Source organism: Spodoptera frugiperda, chromosome 31 (genome assembly GCF_023101765.2).
Source record: "Spodoptera frugiperda isolate SF20-4 chromosome 31, AGI-APGP_CSIRO_Sfru_2.0, whole genome shotgun sequence".
Classification (NCBI taxonomy): Eukaryota; Metazoa; Arthropoda; class Insecta; order Lepidoptera; family Noctuidae; genus Spodoptera; species Spodoptera frugiperda.
Genome location: NC_064242.1, coordinates 7073784 through 7095872, shown reverse-complemented (window position 1 = coordinate 7095872; position 22089 = coordinate 7073784). Strand labels below are relative to the sequence as shown.

The following is a 22089-nucleotide window of genomic DNA, read 5'->3' as shown; positions in this document are numbered from 1 at the left end:
TTGTGTCGTCTGACCGTTTTTGCTCACGTTACTTAAATTATATTAGAACAGGATAGTCTTTTATTTATAGATTTATCTGGATACTTTACATACGGTAGACAATCTGACTATGAGCATGTCAGTCAATAAATTATATTATTTTAGACGTTCTGTATAATATATAAGTGTGGGAGAACCATCCTTCGGTGCGAATGGCCCGGCTCAACTGGAGCTATACCACGGCCACAGAGAAAACTGACGTGAAACAACGCTTGCATTGTGTTTCGTTGTGTGAGTGAGGTTACCGGCGGGCCCAATTACCCATTATACCCAATCCCCGATTCCCCAAGAACTTAAATTCCTAACCCCCAAAAGCCGGCAACGCATTTGTAACATCACTGGTGTTTCGAGTGTCCATCGGCAGCGGCGATTGCTAAAAAGCAATATATCAATACAATTAAACTTTTAGTACGAAGAAAATGCCCGAATATAAATAAATAATCCAAGTTGTCTTTATCCTCGATAGATGGCGTTGGGAGCGAAATAGATTGCGCTACATCAGGTGATCCGTCAACTAGTTTACCGGTTTATACCATAAAAAAATATTCGAAACTCTCTCAATTCCGGGTCGGATCGGTTCAATGCATATTTAAGTATGGATCGAAATTTTTGAGAAGTATTTTATGTACACCTCTGGCAATCCATTCGGCAATTAAAAAAGGATGACGTAAAAAATAAGCCAGAATCGTTATGCTTGCAGCTACAAGGCAAACAGTGCAGTATATTCTCACATATTTTATTCATCAGCGTCCTTGTTCATATAAATGGCAATTATCAATAAGTCTTACTCAACAATATTTTACTTTCAACATTAAATAGCCTCCAGAAGATTTACTACAGAATATTTATATTTCACCTTTTTCCTCTCACTTAGTTTTATAAAAACAAACCCCAATTTCGGGTTCAACTACCGAGACCAATATCTACATAGGTAACCATCTTCTCAAAGCCATTCGCTTTCTTGTGTTTCGAAGGTAACAAGGATCATATGTAAATGCGGGAGAAAAACATAAACCTTTTTACGCTACCGCGTAGTCGTTACAGATTCAATATTTTTTAGACAGATTTTTTCCCGTAAGCCTTCGTATTTATTGTGACTGTATTTGTAGTAAAACTTATTGATATATTACAAATGGTTGGACTATACGTTTAGCTTCAGATTTTATTGTCGTCATTGGATTTTTATTTTATGGAACTTAGAAAGAACGACGATGCTCCAATTTACAGTACAAATAAGCAAGCAATAATTTACGAAACATCTATTTTATCCAGGTCGGCAGAGACATTTGGCTTATGACACCCATTTTGTTGGTTCAGTTTCACTTCAATGTCAACTGCCACGCCTACAAATATTTGGGTAACTAAGCGATATCGTATGTTTTAGTAAATAAATAAATACGGTACCATAATAATCTCATGGCAACGTACCCAGTTTATATTTCGTATCATTGTTTTTGTCATTTATTTGTTTTCTTTTATTTATATAAGATTTACAGAACAAATATAAACTCAGATACCTAAGATTAAAAAAGGAAATCTTCTAAATTCCTTTTGTATTTTCACGTTACAGTAAAAAAGCGAAATTGAATACAAGTACGTACATTCCTTGGCTTATGTATAGTATTATTGTTTCTGTTTACGATTTCCCGTAAAAAGATTTAGGAAAATAAAGATGGCGTGTAGCAATTTCCAGCTTTATCTGCAGGCGACGTGTTATAGACGTAGATCGAGGATAGAGATAAGGGATAAACCACTGGTTTACATTTACAACACATCTTTGAGGGTTGCGAGACAAGAATGTTCAAACGTATATTTGTGTAAATAATCCAGTCTGGAAAGTTCCAAGTTACCTAGTACTACTGTTATTAACAAATATTTACATTATTAACTTTGTATACACTGAGTTTCGAGACTTCTGTCATTAAGAACTCCATTCATTTACATGAGTGCGTGTCTATGTACACAAAGTATAAGATATGTTGATATATACTTGATATGTATATATATATACGTTTTGCGTTTAAAATTATTAAACGTAACTTTAGCGTAAACTTAAGCGATGAATAGAAATTGAAGTTGCTCGAAACTTAAACCTGTTTTATTATAAAGTTAATTAAAAAATAATAAACTTCTATGAATTACTTCGAATAAGTACCTCACAAAATAATGATTGTTTACGACACAATTTAAATAAAAATTTCGAACGCAACAACATGATTATTTATATGCATACAACATCACATAAATATACAGGAAAATTCACTAGATACATACACCCAGCAAAAAATTAACAAACACAATTTCTAAGAATTAACATAGGCAACAACATAAATTTTAATATGAAAACAAATACAGTTCAGATAGATTCCGCACCTAATTGGTAATTTATGATAATCTTATTTTAGATTCCTGGTAGCGTCTGTATTTTAAGCCTAACTTAGTTGAGCGAGTGGAAAAATTAATAGTTAAATTTGAGTACTTAATTTAAATTGAAATTAAATTTGAAATTGATGACTTTGTAGAGTTTTAATTTATTTTACCGTTTTTTACCGTTACAGTATGTATACTGTACTTCTGTAGAAGAAAAAATCTTAATCACGTTTAATATCTGCTGCATGTACTACCTAGACGCCCTAGATGTCGCGTCGCGTTCGATGGTGTGCGAAAAACTAAACATCGAGCTTAGTGGCTTACTATTGGAGAGGTTTATGTCCAGCGGTGAATAACAACAGGCTAATAATTTACGTCCTTCCCTATTCCTGTAAAACTAATAAAATATCTGACAAAAAGGTGTCCTATAAAAATACACGTTTTCTTACGCCTCTACGCAATATAATACGCGTTGTATTATATCATGTGGACTCAATTGCTCCAACCCCGTATAATATGTTTCATTGCTCCTAAAGTTGGCCACAATTTGCGGCCTTTACCCTGCGCCACAATTTATGTGCTCACGGAGAACATGTCGTGACGCGGTCTCCAGCCTATTTCTAATTAGGCTCCTGTGTTTATTTGTCTGACCCCTGTTTTTTCTGCCGCTGGTTATTGTAAGGGAACAAACAAGAATGAAAAGGTTCGATCGGCTGCCCTCCATAGACGAGGGGCAAATAGCACAAATTTATTTACTTTCTAACCCCAAACTCAAACAATGTCGTCGTTGGTACCTACCTAGAAATCACAAAATCGACTCTTGTGACTGCCTTAATTATGCTCTGAGTGATATTACGAACAAAGTACTTATTATGTTCATTAATAAGGATTAATAGGGATCGCCACGGTACCAGGAATTTGAATAGTTAACGATCCTTACGGTTCTACTTAATACCTACATTTATTCATACACTTTCTGTGAAACACAGGTACGATATTATTTATTTATTTCTTCTTCACACAATCAGCCATGACTTAATGTCTTAAGGCATTCTCTAACGGTCACCCGTAAGTTAGTGCGAAGTCAGAACTCAATTTCATATAACACACAGACTTATACGCCGAACAAGGGCTAAGACGATTAGCCAAAAATGTGATCTTGATACTCGTATACCATGGAATTACAGCAAACGGCCATTGTTTTTGTGACCACAAAACATTATTTACTGTTATAAATGTCACTGAGTACTAGTGAGGAGATCAAAGAAATCGTAAAAATACACTGGGTAACCGTTTTCTTTGGCTACAAACAAAACATATAAATGTATTGTGACTATTGTGAGTGCTATGTGTGGACTTATAATAAGTATTGTGGGTGAAAGAGAATTTTTTTTCGTATTTACGGTAATTCGCGAGTGTGGGCACGAGGGTGACAAAAGAAATACATACTTTATGTTAGCACTAATTCCTGAGGAAACGTATACCAGTTTCAAATATATGGGTCGCAGAAGGACAATTCTGTTGGAAAATCTGTGTAAACAAATTCATGCTTATTGCAGATTTTACTATTAACACTCATAAATTGATAAAGTGAAAAGATATTTAACAAAATTCGTATCAAGAGCAGAGTGGGAACGGGGTGATTATTAGTCAGTAAGAGTCTGATTCTCCCTCTCGCCTCGCTCAAGGCGGGAGAAGTCATTGGACTTTTCACCCTAAAAAAGCACAGAATAGAGTACGTCAAATGACAATACCAGAATCTCTATAGAGCTTTGCCCCACTAAAAAACTATATTGTACAGGCATGCCAAATGTAGCATTCTATTGCTGCTCTATTAGGGATAACTAAAAACATGTTTAAAAGCCTTTAGAGCTTGCGGTTTCTATATAAATCTAAGAACAAAATATTACATTTAGGTTAGGTACCAGTTTTGATTCATTGCAGTTATAATGGTAGAAATAATTAAATTAAGTGCTTTATATTATTACAATGCTATCATAGGGTGTTTAGCCATGAAAGGAAGGAATTTCATCACCAATATCCTTACCTTTAGTAATCCTACTTTTAATTCATAGTCATAACGAAACAACAATGTAAACAGAACAGACAGAGCGAATGTCAAATAATGACTTTTTGGAAATAACTTGCGCCAGTTAGTTGGCGCACGCCAATGACGTTTCGTTACATTTAATCACTAAAGTTCAAACACGAAATAATAATTAGAATATGCATTCATTATGATATATATTATAAAAAAAAATTAACTAACAGTATGTATTAAAACCAAATTCATATTACACGTTACATTAATAAATCTTTTTTTTATTAAATAAATCGTTTTCTTCCTCGTGCATGCGTACTAAAAAACGCAGATGGTCGCCATTTTTTTTTTTTTTTTTTTTTAGGGTGGAAAATCATCCAATGACTTCTCCCGCCTTGGGCGAGGCGAGAGGGAGTGTCAGACTCTTACTGACTAAAAACCACCCCGTTCCTACTCCTGCCCGTCGAGCCGGAGCCCCGGTAAACCCGCTAGGTTGTCCGCAGCTCCGGATTAGGCATCAGCCCTACTGGGCCCCATCTGTGATGGCTCTTTGAGGCGCGCGCAGAACGCGACGCGCCGCACGCACGGGTCTGGTTCTGGTCGGGCGGCGAGCTACCCTTGCTCGTCGTCCGCAGACCCGCACTTACGGTGGCCGGAGATCGTCGCGCGATCCCCGACGCCCGGAGTGTCTCTCGCGACGGCTGGGGCGTGAAGAGGTTCTTTCTCTCACGCGCCCCGCCTCCTCCTTAGCTAGCATGACTGCTTCGCAGAAGGAGGAGACGGCATCCCAGTCCCCCTCGCTCCGCACCATGGCTTGTATCAGTGCCGGACGCGAGAGGGCGCCGTCGCCGACCACATCCCTGAGGATACGGCGGTGCTCAGCCCACGCAGGGCAGACCGCAAGCGTATGTTCAACCGTGTCCTCCGGGCGGTCTTCGCAGTGATGACACCCGGGCGTTTCCTCCCGCCCAATCAGAAACAGGAACCTACCGAAGCTTCCATGTCCGGTAAGCACCTGCGTCAGGCGGTAGGTGAGGACGCCGTGGCGCCTCTCTAGCCACTCCTCAAAGAGGGGACTTACCGCTGCAATGACAGCGAGCCCAGCCCTCGGTTGCGACAGTCGCTGTTGCCATTCCGCCATGAGATCGCGCCGGAGCTCGTCCCGCCACGCACTAATCTGGCGCGGCAGTGGAGTTTCGCCCCGGCGACGCGCGTCGGCGCGCAAACAGAAGACGCGCGCAAGCACTTTCGCCTCCAAATCCCACGGCGGTAATCCGGCAAGGAGGTTCGCCGCCTCTCCGGAGATCGTGCGATATCCGCGGATCACCCGGATGGCCATGACCCTCTGGGACGTGAGCAGCGCCCGAGCTGGCCGCCGCATCAGGTTCGGCGCCCACACAGGGGCGCCGTAGAGGGCCATGGACCGCACGATCCCCGCGTACAACCTCCGGCAGGAGGCATTTGGCCCCCCGAGGTTGGGCAGGAGCCGCTTAAGTGCAGCCCCCGTCCGTTCCAACTTAGATGGTCGCCATAGGAACAGAAAATAGGCCTTGGGTTTTTTAAATTCTTTTTATTTCCTACTTTTTATCCGCAACTTTATCAGAATAATTATTAAGTAACCAAGGGTCCTATTTTCATTGCATAAATTTTGATTAATTTACTTTTCTTGTACATTTATGAAATTGAGTGGGGCAGGATCTGGCATTGTCATTTATATGTTCTTATATATCCACTTGGTTTAGATATACACCCTTTGTACATATGTATAAGTAATTGATTTTTCTCTCTTTCTTTTTCGTGTGTCACGTACCAAGGGTTCCGGCTTTGTTAACCAATAAATATGTATGGTAGTACTTGTTCCTTTTAAGCTTGCTCAGCCGTTTATCTGCTTGGAGCAGAAGACTTTTGTCAAATAAAGAAAGCGAATACAATACTCAAAAGATATTCATTTTCATTGAAAAGGTTGAAAAAATATATTCTAAAAGTTATTAAAGACATTGAAAATATATAAAATTAACTACAATAAATAAAAATAAATAAATTTAAAAAATTAAAAAACCCGACTGCATAAAAAACACTTTAAATAAAAACTGAAAAGTAAAAAACAAGCTTAGTCTAAAAGTGTAGATAGCAATGCTATTACCACCAAATTAAATAATTTCATAATCAATACACAAAAAATAATAATCTTATGCGAAACATAATTGAGTGCAACATTCGGGACCCATATTGAATGATTTTAGTCTAGTTTATTTAATGGGTCCCGACTGTTACACTCAATTAAGATAAGATTATTATTTTTTGTGTATTGATTATGAAATTATTTAATTTGGTGGTAATAGCATTGCTATCTACATTTTTAGACTAAGCTTGTTTTTTACTTTTCAGTTTTTATTTAAAGTGTTTTTTATGCAGTCGGGTTTTTTAATTTTTTAAATTTATTTATTTTTATTTAACACTTTTTAGTTAGTTATAATACGGCTATGTGTTTCTCAAGATTTCACCCGCGACACGAGAGAACTACTTCCAATACCAAGATAATAAAAAAATAACACACGTCGATCCAGTTATTTTAGATTGATTGCGTAACACAAAGAGAGTAAAGGAATTAGAAAAAGAAGAAGGATTAAGGGCAGTAAATTTACTATTTACAAATTTCGTAAACGGTCTAATTCTTTAAAAGAATTTTCGTCGTGTGGACTATTTAATATATTTTTTTTGGATCTTTTATTGTGAGGGGTTTTTGTCCGTAATAGTATTAATCCTTATCCTTTTAAATACTCTATTAATTTTCTACATTAAATGAAGATAAAATTTGCTCTTTACACTGTTTCAAAATTTCTACTAGTTTTAGACAAAAAACGGTCTTTACAGTTGACGCGTCGCATGGGCTATAGGTAAACGACTATGTAGATAGATTCCTTATTTAATGTTCAGCAAAGCGAGGGCGGGTCGCTAGTCCTTTATTTATAAATAAATTCATTGTAAATAATTTAGTTAAGACGTACTTTTATTATCACTTTTCACTTTTAAGTTCAGACACCGCTAGTCAATCGCGTCGCGTAGTACCTATACGAGTATTTAGTTTGGATAATAAAGAACATAATTGCACATAGTATTTTTTTCTATATGTCAGTGATATACCATTTTGGAATCCTCATGATGAGCTCTTTAATTTGATACCCATATTGTAGCAAATAAAAAAATTTTTTTTTTTTTTACTCCTTTCTAGGGCGCCTCACGGCCGCCATGTTGGTTTTTGTTTTACGTCACATATCTAAGAACACTTGGGTAATTAAGACGAATCTAACGATACCCTGATTGTCGAAATCCATCAAGCCGTTTCGAAGAAATGAGGTAATAAAGAATATTAGGCTCATACATACAAGATACGCGCGAAAAACATAACCCTTCCTTGGCAGTCGGGTAAAAATCTGTATTAAAGAAAGTCGTGTTAACTACACTATTTAGTACTCAAGAATGTACTTAATATATTTGGCTGAAAATTGTTGAAGTGGCTTAGAACCAGGAGACGGACATCTAGGATACTTTTTTATACAAGGGTTTCATGAAAAATTCTACGGGAACGGGCTAAAACGAGATTGCTGGAATGAAGTCGTGGGCAGTAGCTATTTTTTAATAAAAGCGTTTTGTAAAACTCTATACAGGGATATTTATTTGTAACATTCTGTAATCTATATGGCAATAGGCTCGCTATATGGCAATAGGCTCACCACCTATTGGGAGCATGGGACTTACAACATAAAATTGTGAAATAGGGGTGAACATTGGCATTATGTGTATGCCATAATGTGCATCTCTGTCTACCCCTTCGGGGATAAAAGGCGTGACGTTACAAAAAAAATCTGTAATCTGTGATTAGTTCTCATTTATTGATGACGGTACGAAGGGAGAGACTTGGTATAAGAATTTTATTGCTATCAGAAAAAATAATATTTGGCAAAATAACATTTACTATTTTAAAATCAATATGTTATTGGTTATGGTATGTAAACTAAAAAATATGTAAGAAATATTTATTATTTTCATCATTTCATAGTAGACCACAATGTTTAAAAACACTAAAATCCGTAACGTAGTACAATTTATTAAAAATCTACTTAACACCATTCATATTCATAGATTCTGATATTGCAAAATTGTGATTACCAATGCAACATTGGTTTTCATTGTAACAGCTTAAACTCATAAAAGATAATAAAACATTTTGCTTAAACACACATATGATACGAGATATTCGACGTCCATGCTAAATTATACATGAAAAAGACGTTAAATCCGCATTTGCCGGTTTTTTATTCGAATTTAAACCGTACGTACAACGGCTGATAAAAACTGATATAATAAGCGGCTCAGCCTCAGTCATGGCACCAAACATTTCCCCTTGGCCACACTCGTGTAATGTACCGACATTTGTCAGAGTTAGGGCTTTGAATGTGTTTAGTTATTACACAGACTTGTCGGCAGCAAAAACATTGAAATAATTGTAGTAGTTTCACTAGTTCAGTGACATATACTCGTATATAAGTATAGTTTGAATCTAGTAAGATGAATAAAGTTTAATTTGGGTTTTTGTTTTTATTTTTATTTTTTCCCAAATTCAAGTGGCCTACGTTACTCTTTGGCACATAAGCTGCCTACCAATAGAAGTCCCGTCAAAATCAGTACAGCAATTTCTGAAATAAGCCGGGAGAAACATGGATACAGACAGACAGACAAACAAAAATTTTAAAATAATAATATTTAGGTGCATGTATCGTTATACTTCAATATTACAAACACACACTTTAACTTTATTTATTAGTCTAGATTTTGAAAGTACTCATCTTAAGAGTTCAATTATTTATGTAGGTAACTGCTATACAATACACTGGTATAACTAAATTAAAATAAACTGGTATAATCACAAACTACATACTTAAGCACTAAGGTAGAATCACGAAAATTTTACGCCACAATTACTTAGGAGTCCACTATTTATTCAATTGAATATTCAATAGACCGAAAATGTAACTAATAGATCGCTACATGTCAGATGTCAGAAGCAGATGTAAGTCGGATCACAAACATTTAGGATTAAGCATCGGAAGCTAAACTATGTTTTTAGTCCCATACTTTATACATGTTAGTAGTTCTGTACATAATAAGATCCACCTACTAGGATGTTAGAACGTCTACCCACGAGATAGACAGGCAACCTAATTTAGGTCGCTAGGCAACCTGATGGACGCAACTCGCTTCCAACCAGCCTATATGGCCTATATAGAAATTATTGAGGTCTAAGTTCAGCAATGGACGTCCAGTTATTGATATAATATGATAATGATAACACAATAAAGGATTGTTAGGATTATAATTATAGTTATAGGATTGGGGTTAGTCACCTTGCAATCTACCGTTGGGTACGAATTACTCCGAGCTCTTACGTTTTTCCCTAATGAACCCATCCAAGCTCATGACACGGATTTCTTTTGTTTCATATCAACGGAACCCGGGTCAGGTCTATTGTTGTCACGGATTCATATCTTGTATGACTAAGAATGGTAACCCTACACTCTTTATGTGGTGACATAATTATAACCTTCGAGTTAATTCATACTTCGAACTTTATTTTAAAAAAAATGACAATTTGTCACATAGAAAACATCATGCATAAATTATTTTGATCATTGCATATTAATTTCCGATAAAACTAACGATATAACTTATTATTACCGGTAAAATAATGTTTTCATATAATTATTTTTATGTCGATACTTACTTATTTTAAACTGTATACAATTTTTGAGGAGTGGAAGGCGGGTATGGCCCTGCAGAAGCACGATCATGGCTGAAATCTAAATTTAAATCTAAGGCTATTCTTGCGTCAGGTAATCTAAAATATTTACCTATTTTGGCTATTATTATGCATAGAATAAACGTCCATTATCGTAGTTTTATAATAATTGCCTATTTATAACCTTCTTCAAGATCTTTCAAAATAGGAATATTACATGACATCGTTTATTTCATTAAAATTGCGATAGCCTGACCAACGGTGCAACATTTTTACCAAATCTTTTACAGGAATCGCTATTGTATCTCTTCGTTTCTATCTTTACCAAATAATATACGAGGTCAGGTATATGTATGTTTATGTCGTACAAATATAATGAAGGTCTGTCAATGACGTCAACATAACAATGCTAACCGATAGAATGGATAACAATAGAGCAATTGCGGACAAAAAGATGGCGCGTATTGAGTGAAGAAAATTGTTGTGCTCAACTCTGACAAGACCACATTCCTCTAACTCTATCTTTGTAGGGTTTTTAAAGTGTAAAGTAAATGATTAGATCAGTCCAGTTACGATTTATTAATGTAGATTACATTACCACTATAATATTATAATCATCATATAGAATGCCTCGTTGGTATAGTGGTCGCAATTGTGACTGCCGGACAAGTTCTCTCGGTTTCGATTCCCGCCGTTACGTGCCGTAGTTTGTATGTGACAATGCGTTTAAATCATCATATTGTATGTATACGCCAAATTATTTGGTATGCAGTTAGATAATATGATGTGATAATTATACTACACTTAATGTTTATTGAAGAGATTCTTTTGTAACCATTGATTGACTCAGTAGCCATTCAATGGCCTCAGTCTATAGTGAAATAATCTTTACTCTCTTACCTACCAAATAATTTGGCCGACTGTACCCAACCACAACTTTAGTTTCAAATTATTCTGCGAACTAACCCAATTACTTTGACCGCACGATTCGTATCCTGGACTGGATTGTATCAATTAGAGATTAATGCTGAACCATCAACTTTGTAGGGCATCGGTTTCGGTTTTGGACATAATTTCAGAAATCCGAACACAGTAGGTAACTGTAACAAAGGGCTCTTTGTCATTTTATCCATCTATCTTAAGATACGCGTATACATCGCACGCACCGTACGCAACGGATTTTAGTTTGTCTTGTATAGAAACATATACAACTGCGTCCACTGATCCACACCACATCATCAGCAATGCCTACGTGCGATGCGTACTGATGACGTCATACGGAATGCGTACGATGCGTGCGATATGTACGATGCGGGCCTGTGGACGCTTACCTTTAGGATACAATAAAAAAAATAGTGATTTAATTAGTTTTTGTTTTATTTTCTAACCTACAGGTGGAGGTGGGGCACAGCTGGAAGAAACGGAGAATTGCGACGCAGCAGACTTGAACGTGTGTGTAGACCTGATCCCGCGAACTCCTGTCGGCCTGCCCAGGAACAAAAATGAGTTGGACGCACACTGCCAGTACGTACAATTTAGACGTCGTAAAACCCTAAAATGATGTAAGTTTTTTTATGTAGATTACTTGTTCTGTTAAATGAGTTCATGACTTCTTCTATTACTGGGGGGAACATATAAAAGGTGTCTAGCTTTTGGGCAGAAAGACTACTAAGTTAATGACCTAAGTACCGATAGGATAGATAGTTCAGATAGTTTTATTACATAACATTAAGTTAGTCTGTACATTATCTACTTACGTGAATCATAAAGATTAATTCAGAAAAGAGACAGCCATTATCATACGTATTTAATCATTATGCTTTTGTTGTTTGCATTGCTAATTACATGGCAGTACTTTTAGTTACCCTAGTTAGTCACAAAAAATGTAATATACATGTAATGATATAATTAAGCCTACATTTCTCTTCATTCACCTAGTAGTCTTCATTTGTTGGTAGGTATGTAAGCACATTATAGCAAAAAGCTGACCTAAAAATCTCAAAGTCTAGAATGGTGCCTTGTATCAACACTGGACTCGCCCACTCGACCCACAATTATGTTGATACACGTGTCTAACAAGTAACAAGTCACGAAATTGAATATACCTGCTATAACTGAATCTGAGAGGTCTAATCAAATCACCTATTGGCCTGAACTCCTTACTAACACAACCCTTGTTGTATTGAGAAGTATTTTCTACAAGAACTAAATTATCACTCAATGATGTTTCACAACATTAAATCATGCCCTATTCTGTCCCCAAGGAATAGGCAGAGATGTACAGATATAAAGTTAATACTCGATAAACTTAAACCCGAAACAAAGATTTGTGAACACACAAAAATAGTGATAATCGACCTTCTATGCGTTTGGTAACCGTCACCTTAATAAGATATTATTGACTTATTGCATTACATTAAGTATTTTTATTTAATAAATATTGTGAGACATACTAATCGTTTACTTACGAAAATATAGTCAGCAAAGCTTTAAGACGTCGCCGTATCTGCGGACGCACGCTGCTCATGATGAAGAGTCCCTTAGTGAGTGGGAACTAGTAGAGCATTATTAAATTAAGTAGGTTGCGTGCAACCGTACGTTCACATCAACAGCCTATTAGTGGCCACTGCTGACCAAAGCCTCTTATCACATAGAGAAGGTTTGAGCATTAATCACAACGCTAGCTCAATGCTAGTTGCCAACCGTACGTTGCCTACCTTTTATTTTAGGTAGGTATATGTTGTTCACATGTAACTAAAGTAAATGTACTAGAATTTTATTAACTGTGATATTTCTTACACGTGCAATGTCTACCTTTGTAAAAATATACGTATTTCACGTTGAGAACGTCCAACGTCCAACGTAATCTAGTATTACTTACGCATCCTGCTTAACCCATATCAAAATTAATAAAATGTATCCCAAGACCCTTACTTACGTTATACGAAATGAAATGTGAGATTCTTAAGGTCTGTAGCGTTATGAAATATTTCAATATAAGAGTATTATGTACGATTTCCATTTAAATAAATTACTTACTAACTGCCGCACTCAGAGTCTAATCTTCTAATTTACTATTTGCTGTGCCCATCAGGGTCCACGATTGCTACCATGTTATTTATATTACCATCTTATCTTTACATTGTGGATTTGCAATAAAGAATTATGAATATGAATACGAGTCATTTAATGATTACTCAAACTATTATTACAACAATTTCTGAGTACTGAGTTAAGTAGCCATTCCATGACTCTGAGTACGGCGGTAAGAGGTAATGACCATTATCATCATCATGTCAGCCATAAGACGTCCACGGCTATACATAGGCTTTCCCCAGTGTTCAGGCAATTAATAAATAATCAAAAATTAATCGAATACTAAATGAGTTCCAGTCGTTTTAAACACTCTTGTAGCTTGTTTGGTCCATGTAAATATTAATAACTACCTTAAACACTGGTTATTTTCACTGAACTGAACAGTTCGAAATACTCCATTTCACACGACGACCTTTGTTTGTTATTTTAATTTGACACAATATAGGCGGAGAGCAAAATATATTCATGGTAAATTGTAATATTTCATGAAATTAATGAATACAGATAGAGTTATTCACCAAGAAGAAAAAGGTTGTGTATCAACATTGTTTGGACAAGATGTACCTACATCTAATCTTCTACAAAAAATCGCGTTTCTCCTACTGGTACCTAACATTTGTTACTCATGACGCCTGTGTCAGAATTAGGCCGTGGCTTTAATGTAATATGTTATACTTTTTGTGTCATTCCCAAATATGTAACACTCTTAAAGAAAGAAAATAAATGCTGTACTTCAAAATAGTATTATTTTCATTGAAGACGAAATATTCTGTTGTATATTCTCGTTATACTAGAAAATAGAGATGCTTAGGAAATCTGTACATTTACATGTATCTAAAAGCTAACTTCTTTTTATTTAATAATGGTTGATGGTTTGACGTAGCAATTTCGTTTAAATATAAACTATTTTTTTTTCATTTCCTTCCTTTTATATTTCTATGAGGCTTTTGTATAATTTACTGTTTGTGATCAAAGTACCTATTTTATTGTATCTAAATACTAACATCATAATAAAAACATTTCCTAAATAATAACATCTCTATGTTCGTTTGAAAAGTTTAAATAAAAATGTCATACCTAGTATCTAAATCAATTTGTATTAATATACTTATATTTAGTACATCTAACAGTCTACATACCACATCCTCGTCATCAATCTCTTTACGAGTTACATAGGTTTGTTCAAAAGTTACGCACATAGTTGGTCGTGTTTGCAATTTTCTTGGGGACCAACAATTAAGCCTTTTAGCCCCGTCTAATGTTTCGTAAATGCTACCTTCGGGGTTATGCGAAACTATTTACGCCTCTAATTGACAATAAACATTCCGGTCCTTATCACTTGTAATTGTAACTTTAAGGCAATACATTTACGTTACAACTTTGTATGTAAAATTATTAACATTACGTTTTCCCTTCTTGTCGGAGATAAAATACGTTTATTATCATTTGCGCGATTTATGGAGCAAATAAGCTGATTAAAACATTAGGCTTTTGTAAACGTTCTTCATTTCAAAAGGGGAAACAAGCCTACTTTGGGTTTTGTTACATAACGTGTAAAATAAACTCACAAAACCTTCAGAAACATGCAATATAAGTCTATTGTTATACGTGGCTGTCATATAAAATGTCAAATGCTCGTTAAATTCAACTTTTATTTGACAATCGTTTATCATTCTCTTAACACGAGTTCCCAAGCGTCTATCTGTATTACAGACCATGTATCACTTAGCTAAAAGTTACCGAAACATTAAACTCACCAAATACAAGGTACTTTTACGAATCCTGACTAAGAAGTTACCCAATTATTTGTAAGTACACACATAAGTACAAGTATAACCCTGATGACAACAAACAACCAAGTTTCGTTTTGTAATTTCGCTTTTGTTGTTTCTTGTGTGTTTTATGTTGATCTCAGTTATTGTTTTCTCATAAATATAAATAAAAGTCTTATAAAAACGTTATGTGAAGATGATAAGGACGATATTTTTAGGTTCTATAACTTATAGTAGTAAATTAAACTTCGTAATCTTTGTATATTAGGTTGATAGGAGGAGAATAAGAATATTCGTACACTTTTGTTATGGATAAAAGAAATATTTATTAAGACGTTTGTTTCTCTTCTAGGGCATACCAAACAGGCATGATGTGCATGGACGCATGGATCAAACGTTGCCTGCCGACCGATGGGCAGAAGTTACTACAGCAACAAATTGGTGGAGCTCGTGCACTCATGCGGTTTTTGTGCACAAACGATACGGCTTTACGGAGAGGTTAGTATCTAGTCAATTCTACATCAATATACATAGATATTAAACCATTACAGAAAGGACAACCATACACTTCCCCCGGGAGTCGTAAGACCCCGACTATCTATAGAGATACGTATTTGACAAAGCAGCAGTGCTCACTGATTATAATGTAATCACCAACCTACTTATGAAGCATGAAAATTATGACAAACCCTGTTCATGTAGAAAAAATGACAAATTGTAGTAACCTCTATGAAAACATGTCCCTTATATCTTACCAAGCTTAGGCTACAGTACAAAAACACTTAACTGAAGTACATAAAAGCACTTTCCAGGTAATAATTCTGGAACCCGGTGTTTTTCTTTGTTATACAAGTAAAAATATAGTGAGGGCAACGATAAAACGACAAATGAGCTAAAAATAAAGACCGCTCTGTAAATGAAAATTACTAAACAAACAATGTTATTAAACAAGCTATCAATGAGGATTTAAGTTCCAATAAAAAGATAAAGTGCAAATCCACAATCAAAAGGGATTACCGACATGATTGGAAACACTTATATTTAATTAAAAGGCGCCTCCGGCTGCAGTTACAATAATTGGAAACCAAACAGGGACACATTGCAACCTCTTTTATTTGTAAGTGTTATATTAATACCTACATATCGTGTGGGGAAAGGTCTTATAACTTAATATAAACCACATATTTGTTATCATCTTGGCTGACAATATAAGAAAAAATTGCAAAAAAGGCCCAGTAGGTAAACTAAACAATTTAAACACTCTTTACAAATACGGCATTATAACAGCCGCGCCACATGTCCGTAATGTTCCTAGACATCTTACAACATAACAGCTCTACGGTGGTCAAAAACATAAAGCTGATCCTACAGAATTTAATACTTGATTAATTTCATTATTACTTGATAAGTTTTCGGATTTAGTTGAAATATTTAGTTGTATTATGCTTCTGTGGACGAGTACTACTTTTAGTTTTATTTAAATCATATGAGTGATCTCCATACTGTATAACGATTGTTTCAACTAAAGTTTACACATTCTACGCGATCCATCATCGAGTTTCGATGACGTCAAAAAGTAGCTTGTTCAAAATAAATAAAACTTTGCAGCTACGATTGAACTGAAAGCTGATTGATCATTCGTTTTCAGAATTCGTCAGTTAAAAGTCGAATCCATTTTCAATAAGTTATTTTTTGTGAATACATATTAGATGTTTCTCTCAATCAAAATTTGATCCTTTACTTGGTGCGTGAATGAGTTTCTATTGAAAAAAATGTGTTTGTAAGTGTGATTGAAGTAATAACTTTTGCGCAGAATTCTTGAAGGAGCCGACGTGTTGGGGCAGGGTGTCTCCCGACTGGAGCCGTTGTGTCGATGAATTGCAGATCGCAGTCCGAGAAAATACGGAGCGAGCGCAACAGCTCACGTATTTCAACAGGAACGCTGAGTTGTGTTGGTAATTACTTTTTAATATTTTTATAGCAGGAATAACGTAAAAACTAAAACAACCTTATAAACAGCCTTAAGTAACCTCCAAGCTGTTTGTAAAGCTGTGCTATATAACTATAGCACTCGCCTAAATAGTTCTTATTTATGAAGCAAATGAATCACCTGACCTCCGGTCGTGTCGGTCTGCCATCCCACGTGTTATGAGAGTGAGGTAACAGAGTGCCCCTGTGTTTGCGCACGTACTTGTGCACTATAATATCACCTGCGTAGTATGCTAGTCAATTTAGACAGACTGGCCACCACGATCGAGAGATTATTATTATTTATGAAGCACAATCGAATACGAAGTAACTATTTCTTACGAGCGAAGCCGTAAGTAACAGCTAGTCTCCTAGATAATACATTTCAGTTCGTCACAAACAATCACTGTCAAATAAACGTAACACATAAATGCCTCATTTTGATAGGAACATGTACTTACACCTCTATACTCGTATGTATGTATGTATTCACTTATAAATAAGTAGGTCGCTTATTACATCCCTTTCCTTCGTGCGAAATATTATGTACCTTTTATCCGTAATGTTTCCAAGCTGTCAAGTTCAGTTTCATTTGACCTCCGTTTCATGTAGGTACGTGCGTTCATGTTCAATATTATTTTTATCAATAAAGTAATTTGTTGTGCGTATTATGATTTTATTGCGAACTGATTCATTAAGTGTGAACTAAGAATGAATTTAAGTTGTGATTTTATTGTGTGGGTATATTAGTAGTTAGGAATAGAAGTTTAGTATTAATATCGACTTGTAATACTCACTTCTAATTGTTTATGATACAAGTTGTTATTGGATTTTTGAATTAACGGTGCCAGCTGGCTCCGAGCTTAGGTATTAAATTCATAATTTTACTTGGAAATGTCATAGGATCAAGAATCCTAATTACATTTTGGTAAAAGTATAATATTATTTAATAAGACTGCTAACGGATTTTTGAGTAGTCTTTAGCTATAGTAAACCATATAATTTGTATAACTCAGAACCCATTCATGGTTTTCCAAAATCCTATCGCATCGCTATGGCAATATTAACCCCAAGCCAAATGGGGTTGCTATACCAATTAACATTGACCATTTGCCATTTGCCCCTCGCTACCCAATTAATAGAACTGGAACAAATAACCGTAGAAGAAACAATATCAGATTACACATGTTATGTTTATGAGGTTTTAGGCATACGTATTTTTAGAAAAACATTTATTTTCGGGCAAGACTCATATTATTTATATAACAAATGAAATGAACTGACGTTAATTGAATGATACTTTTTTTGAGGGGGGAAAATCATCTAATTACAAAGGTAATTAGATGATTTTAGCCCGGGCGGATTTTAGTCTAGACTAAAGAGTCAGACTCTTACTGACTAAAATCCGCCCCGTTCCTACACCTGCTTTTCGAGCCGCAGCCCCGGTAAACCCGCTAAGTAGTTCACATATCCGGAATTAAATGGTAATATGGCCTTATATAGGTAGATAATATGCTGGTATTCCGACCAGTGGACTCCTTCGGGAAATAAAAGACTTTAGAAGGAACGTACTCCTTGATTTTAAGAAAATAAAGTAGTTACCTATTTTTTCAATAAAAGTTTTCAAAATAATATGTTTTTAAAAATCTTAAAACCCAGACAAATAGCATTTAAACAAAACAGACACACGTATTAATATTTATTTACTTGATTTGTGTATGTTTCTAGTTCCCGCGATGACTTCATCCAGTGCGTCACGCACGCGGGACGGTCGTGTTCAATACAGGCGAGCACGCTGCTCCGGCGCATGGCCTGGGTCCTGGCACACGACATAGCAGCCTGCAACCAGCAGCCCCGGGCATACTGCGCGGCACCACCACTTCCCTACACAGCCCCCCTTCTCACAGCCATCTATGGGTTACTATTTTATCCCCCACGTTTGTAAAGTCAGTATTGAATTAGTTCATAAGATTTTGTACTAAAATAAACCATTTAAATTGATGAATACAAAAAACAAGAATAATTTTGAAAACGATTTTGTTTTTGACCATTTATTTAGGCAACATTTTCTAAAATCTGCATCGCTCTCTATTAAAATGTACATAGTTTAAATTAGTTATGCAATGAAAACTAGAAAAGTAGCTCAGAGGATGTAAATAATAAAAGAAACATCACCTAGGTATCTAAATAAAATAGACAGTTCATCCCATCCAGATTAAAAACCATTTTGAAAAACCTTTAATAAAATGGTTCGGTTCACTAATATAGGTAAGTTTAGGTAGTCTCCTTGAACCCTTAGTATGAGATTGCTTTACGGTTAAAGTGATGGAAACGAAAGTGCATTCAGCGCTTTGATTGTCCGGCTCGAATAATCCAACCAATCAGAACGCCGAATGTGCTCTCGTTTCGATTACTTTAAACGTAAAGCATACTAAGTCGTACTACTAAGTCGTCGTACTAAGGGTACTATAGTAGACGAACGAACGAAACCTATAAGTATTTGTTCATTCAATGGAAAAATAAATCTGGCTTGTTGAATTCAAAACTCGTGAAAAACGTCTTGTCGTAACGATGTAATTGATTAATTTTCTTCACAAATATTTGAAATGTCTCTAGGCCAAGATCAAGGACTTTGTTAACATTGTGCAAGAAAGAAGTTGTGTAATCCTTTGATAGCTTACTTGTATAAACATCAAAATTGTATATACCTATTCACCCTCTCATTATATAAACCCTTAACTTGTATCAGATAGCAAATTTAGCGTAACTTTACGTAAAAGTTACTTGTGGAAGAATAATTTGTGAAGGATCATTGTTACCCTTTTATGTAAAGTCGACCCTATACTCGGCAACATAAAGTATTTTTTGCAAGCTAATGTACCTACTTACGTATGTTTTTTTTTTTTATAATAATGTAAAATCAGCCTGTATGTGTCACAGCATAGGATTGTAATAGAAATTTTATAAAAATACTCGAGACTGTAATATCAGCTAATCCTGTGTTCTAAATTCAAGTTTGAATAATTGAAATAAATTGTATGTTGCCAAAGTGTGTAGATATTTTTTTTAATTACTATAGTCGTGCTATTCGTTTAGAAATGTGTAAAATTGTTGTTAATAATTTTATTTTATTGATGTAAATAATTAGATAATTTAATTATTGAGTACTTTTAAGTAAAATAAGTATGAATTTTGTACACATATAATTATAGTTGTCTGTTTTGTTACATTACGTAAATTATAAAAAATAAAATAGATGTACAGTTCGTACTAAGTTATTTTGCTGCGTGTGTCAAGTAAAATTAAAAAAAATAAATAAATGGAATTTAAATATAGAACTGTTTTTAATTTTCGTTATTTGTTACTTCTGCCTATTAAATATCAGTCATTAAATATCAAGTTGTGTTTTTTTTTGTTTTCCCTTCAAAAATTCCTTCTTGGTCTAATACAAATGACTTATTTTGACTTCTTCTCGCCTCCTCTTTTCTACCGTTATCATAATTGCGATCTATTATTATGGCATGAGACGAGTTTTGAGTTCTCCATTAATTATAGTCCTAGTATAGGTAGAAAGTTATAAAATACACAAACAACCTTTCTAAGATACTTATAATATAATACTTATTTAATATTCTATCTAATATAGGCCTGAAAATAATTACTATTTTTTAATGATCTCGACACGGCTTTTTCTTCCACCTTCCGGTAGAGTATACTTTCAAGTTGGTCCCGTTGTTACCTAGTCAGGATCTGATGATGGTATTCCAGGGAAATCAAGGGCAAACCTCAAATTTACAGGCAATTACGTTTTTGACAATTTCATAGATCTGTTTAAGTATTTGCGTCTGATAATCATCATCCCATGTGAATGAGCTGATGATGGAAGGTACAACTTAACGGTTAGGAGTTGAAAGAAAATTCTTACGAAGTTATACGTACATGTGAGGCTATTAGGTTGACCTGATAATAAAAAGTAAATCTCATTAACGTTAAGAATTTAGGTGAAAATGGATGCGGACAAATTTCGTCTCTTCACTTTTTCCTTTTAGCTGTTTGTATGGGTAGTATTAACATGTTAAAGGCGTTGTTATTAATTTATGCATGATGTACATAATTATGTATGTTATTATGTGTATGTTAAAGAGACGACTGAAAGTTGTCATACAAAGTCTTTTTTTTACATGGGAAATCATCAAATGACCTCTCCCGATGTCAGTTTTACTGAGTTCCTTCAGTTGCCCTTTGCGTTCCGGGGCCACGGTATCTCGTTAATTAGCCCGCTCAGTTTATCCCGTAAATGACATTTCAAAAATAGTGTCACTTATGTTACTAAAGGAACCTCAGTTAAAATCTCAGACTCCTATACCGAGCGGTTTCGGCTGTGCGTTAATAAATCAGTCACCCAATCGCACCCCTAAATCACGATTGGAGGGTAGTTTGAAAAAACTTATAATGTCAAACATATTTACTTGCATGCGTACGTGTTCATGCCAAGTTTCTTATAAACCCAAGGAATATTTTTCATGAAACGTTTTTACCCATTTTCCCCCCTTGGGGTTGATATTTCACAAAAACCTTTCTTAGTGCTCCTACATATCCCAAGGAACCTACATTCCAATTTCAGCTGTCTACGACCAGTATTTCGACTGTGCGTTGTCTGTCATGGAGCCAGATACTATAATATCGAATATGATGAAATTTCTCATTTAGAAGTTGTTAATAGGTGTGAGTACTATAGAACCTGGCCTATTAATAATTATCCTCACAATTCGTGACTTTTTTCCTGAGAGATTTAAAAATAGAAAAACCCAATAATATTTTGTTCGCCGGACGTGTTTTCTTAAACATAATTAAATGTTAATTTTTGTGTCACTTCCTTATTTGGCATTACTATTTATTTATATTACTTACATGAGGCAGTCATAAAATTGTATATTCGGGTACTTATACAATGTGTTTCACTGACATTGATTTTTGATCTCCAAAAGGGTAATAGGGTCAGACTT

General features: G+C 35.3%; 1 protein-coding gene across 1 annotated transcript in view; it reads left to right on the top strand.

Annotated features, from left to right (window-relative positions):
• The window catches only part of LOC118276397 (uncharacterized), a 43016-nt gene extending 22600 nt beyond the window's left edge, over positions 1-20416 (top strand). Inside the window, exons 2-5 of the mRNA XM_035594696.2 lie at positions 11642-11771; positions 15468-15613; positions 16929-17070; positions 18812-20416. Of these exons, the coding sequence (XP_035450589.1) occupies positions 11642-11771; positions 15468-15613; positions 16929-17070; positions 18812-19028 (635 nt within the window). The 3' untranslated portion in view covers positions 19029-20416. The remainder of the gene's footprint in view (positions 1-11641; positions 11772-15467; positions 15614-16928; positions 17071-18811) is intronic.
• The last annotated feature ends 1673 nt before the right edge of the window (positions 20417-22089 follow it).